The sequence below is a fragment of the Penaeus vannamei genome, chromosome 8 (genome assembly GCF_042767895.1).
Source record: "Penaeus vannamei isolate JL-2024 chromosome 8, ASM4276789v1, whole genome shotgun sequence".
Classification (NCBI taxonomy): Eukaryota; Metazoa; Arthropoda; class Malacostraca; order Decapoda; family Penaeidae; genus Penaeus; species Penaeus vannamei.
In genome coordinates, this window is record NC_091556.1 from 12,732,694 (window position 1) to 12,735,193 (window position 2,500).

At 44.9% G+C, this 2,500-nt stretch overlaps 1 protein-coding gene across 2 annotated transcripts in view; it reads right to left on the reverse strand.

The window, feature by feature from the left end:
• Positions 1 to 148: 148 nt before the first annotated feature.
• LOC113824847 (uncharacterized) overlaps positions 149 to 2,500 on the reverse strand; it is a 19,762-nt gene continuing 17,410 nt past the window's right edge. For both annotated transcript variants that reach the window (XM_070124374.1, XM_070124375.1), the window contains exon 3: positions 149 to 1,093. In XM_070124374.1, coding sequence (XP_069980475.1) covers positions 279 to 1,093 — 815 coding nt within the window. In that variant the 3' untranslated portion in view covers positions 149 to 278. The remainder of the gene's footprint in view (positions 1,094 to 2,500) is intronic.

Below are 2,500 nucleotides of genomic sequence, written 5' to 3' on the forward strand. Positions count from 1 at the left end.
CGATTATCACAAGGAAGTTCACGACTCGTTGGTTGTACAGTATATCTGAACGGCGGTAATGATTCTTTTTTCCAACACAACCAAAGCAGAAAATTTATATTTTGTTTTGCTGTCATGATACTACTCTATTATATCGTTATTTTTTGGATTGTTTTTTTTATATAGAGACTTTTGGACATCATTATATTTACATATGAACGTAAATGTTAATATATTACTGGCAGTTTCACAGACGTTGAGTAATAACATTCGGTAAAAGCTGAGATTCCTCTCCGACTTCACTTGGCCTGAGGGTGCAGGAGCGTGAGGCCCGGCCGCACCCGCACCGCCAGCACGTAAGGGTGAAATCGCGCCGCCGTGCTCTGCGGGCCTTCTTCGGGAGGCGGGGAGATGACCCTCGACGTCGTGGAGGAGGCGTGCGGGCGCGGAGACGTGGCCGGGGAAGTGAGTGTGGCGGTGGAGGAAGGGATGGAGTAGTGCGTGATGGGGATGGGCGAGGGGCGGGGGAGCGCCACCGAGGGAGAGGAGTAAGAGGAAGGGGAGGGCGAGGATGAGGATGAGGAGGTGGACGAGGGCGGAGGAGGCGACTCCGGAGACTGCGGGGAGGAAGGTCGGTGGAGGTGGTGGCGGTAGCGGAGGGAGGTGTCGATGCTGATGCAAGCCTCGCGCGGGGAGAGCGGAGACCCGCGCTGGCCGTTCCCGCTGCTCAGCACAGTCCCGTTTCGCCTGGTATTGTTGTTGCTGTTGCTGGTGTTGTTGTTGCAATTATCCTGGTCGTGCGGGGGATAAAACGCGTCATCCTGCCGACGCTGCCACTCGAGAACAGAGTTGAGAAGATTGATGTATTTTATAGCGAGTCTGAGGATCTCGTTCTTCGAGAGCTTCTTGTCGGGCGGGTGCGTGGGCACGAGGCGGCGCAGCTCGGCGAAGGCTCCGCTCACGTTCTGCTGCCTCCAGCGCTCCCGCGTGTTGGTGAAGACCTTCCTGATGTTGCGATGGTGCCCCACGACACCTCGCTCCTCGTTCGCTTCCCCAAGGCCGACCTCGAGGACCACCCCGCCGTCGCTCGCTTCGTTGCCGTCGCACGTGGACGCTGAAAGAACAGGGTCGAGTTAATGGTTGTAGGAATGTGTCGCGATGTTGTTATAAATGCTGCAGTAGTGATGTTCGTATTTATTGATATATTTTGATCCTCGGCTTCCATATCCTAATTTATACAAGACAGTGGATTTCCATTTTGTATTTACATGCCGTGGGGAAATGTAGACGAATAGAGAAACGTATGAAAAACAGACGAGAACGTAACAAATAGTACACGTGAAAAAGAAATGTTATCACACCAAGAAAATATGAACATTTATGGACACATGTTTTAGCTAAACAGTTAATTGGAGTTAATTGACAAATGATGATAAAAAAACATAAATAAATTAATAAATAAATAGTGATAATAATAATCATGATAAATAAATTATTTAATGTTCATGAACAGGCGATCAAAGTGAGGGACACAGCAGCAAATCTCGAAATTCCTGCGTTATAAAAGGGTAAAAGGTATGGAAGTATATCACCATAACCAGGCTGAAGAATTGTTTTTTTTCCTGTCCAACTGAAGGAGGAATATCCCATTCTCTGGCAAACAGCTCTTCATGTGCTTGTATTCTTTGCCACAACTGCTTCGGGGCTACTTTACCGGCTCGAGTTTGCATTAAAATCAAAACAGGAAACAGCTAAAAGACGGATATGCTGATATGTGATGTACACTGCCCTTTGCATATCCTCGTATTGATATTTTATTAAAGGACAAACAATATTGTTTTCCTCTAATGATGCAGTTGTCATATTTCCCTCAAACCCCTACAAAATTATGCTTTAATTTCGATTTATGAAACAACAATGTTTGAATTCTAATTATTTTTCAGAGGGATAACGTTTAAGTTCGACTAGCATTTATTTCTTGCATATATAACGCATTAAATTCAATCATTCTGATATGTGTCTTTTCTTTAAATTCACGTAAATGAAGAAGAAAAGTTAAGGGGTAACGATGCCAAAGACTTTGACTCTGCTCTATAGGCTATACATGTGCATGGACCATATTTCCACCATCACAACTACTGCAGATAATAATATTGATGACGGATGATGGTGAAATGATGGGGTAATTAATGATGATGGTGATGAGATAATTAAGCAGCACAAACCTGGGTAAATAATCCTATGAAAATGCATAATGTTGTTCCATAAATCATACTCATGGACTTTCATCACAATCTATCAGTGCTGACCCGCTCACTAAGAAACTAACCAATGACACGGGCAGATTACAGCCTCTTCTATTCCGCCGAGGCCACAATAAGAACGAAACCATTTAATCATAAGACAAGAGTACAGTGAAATTAGGTTGGAACCAAGTTTTTGTCACGAGCGGGCATTTTAGGCGAGCATGAGTAGAAGATACGTCCAAGGCGGGTAAAGTATCTCGTAAACAATCTTGTGA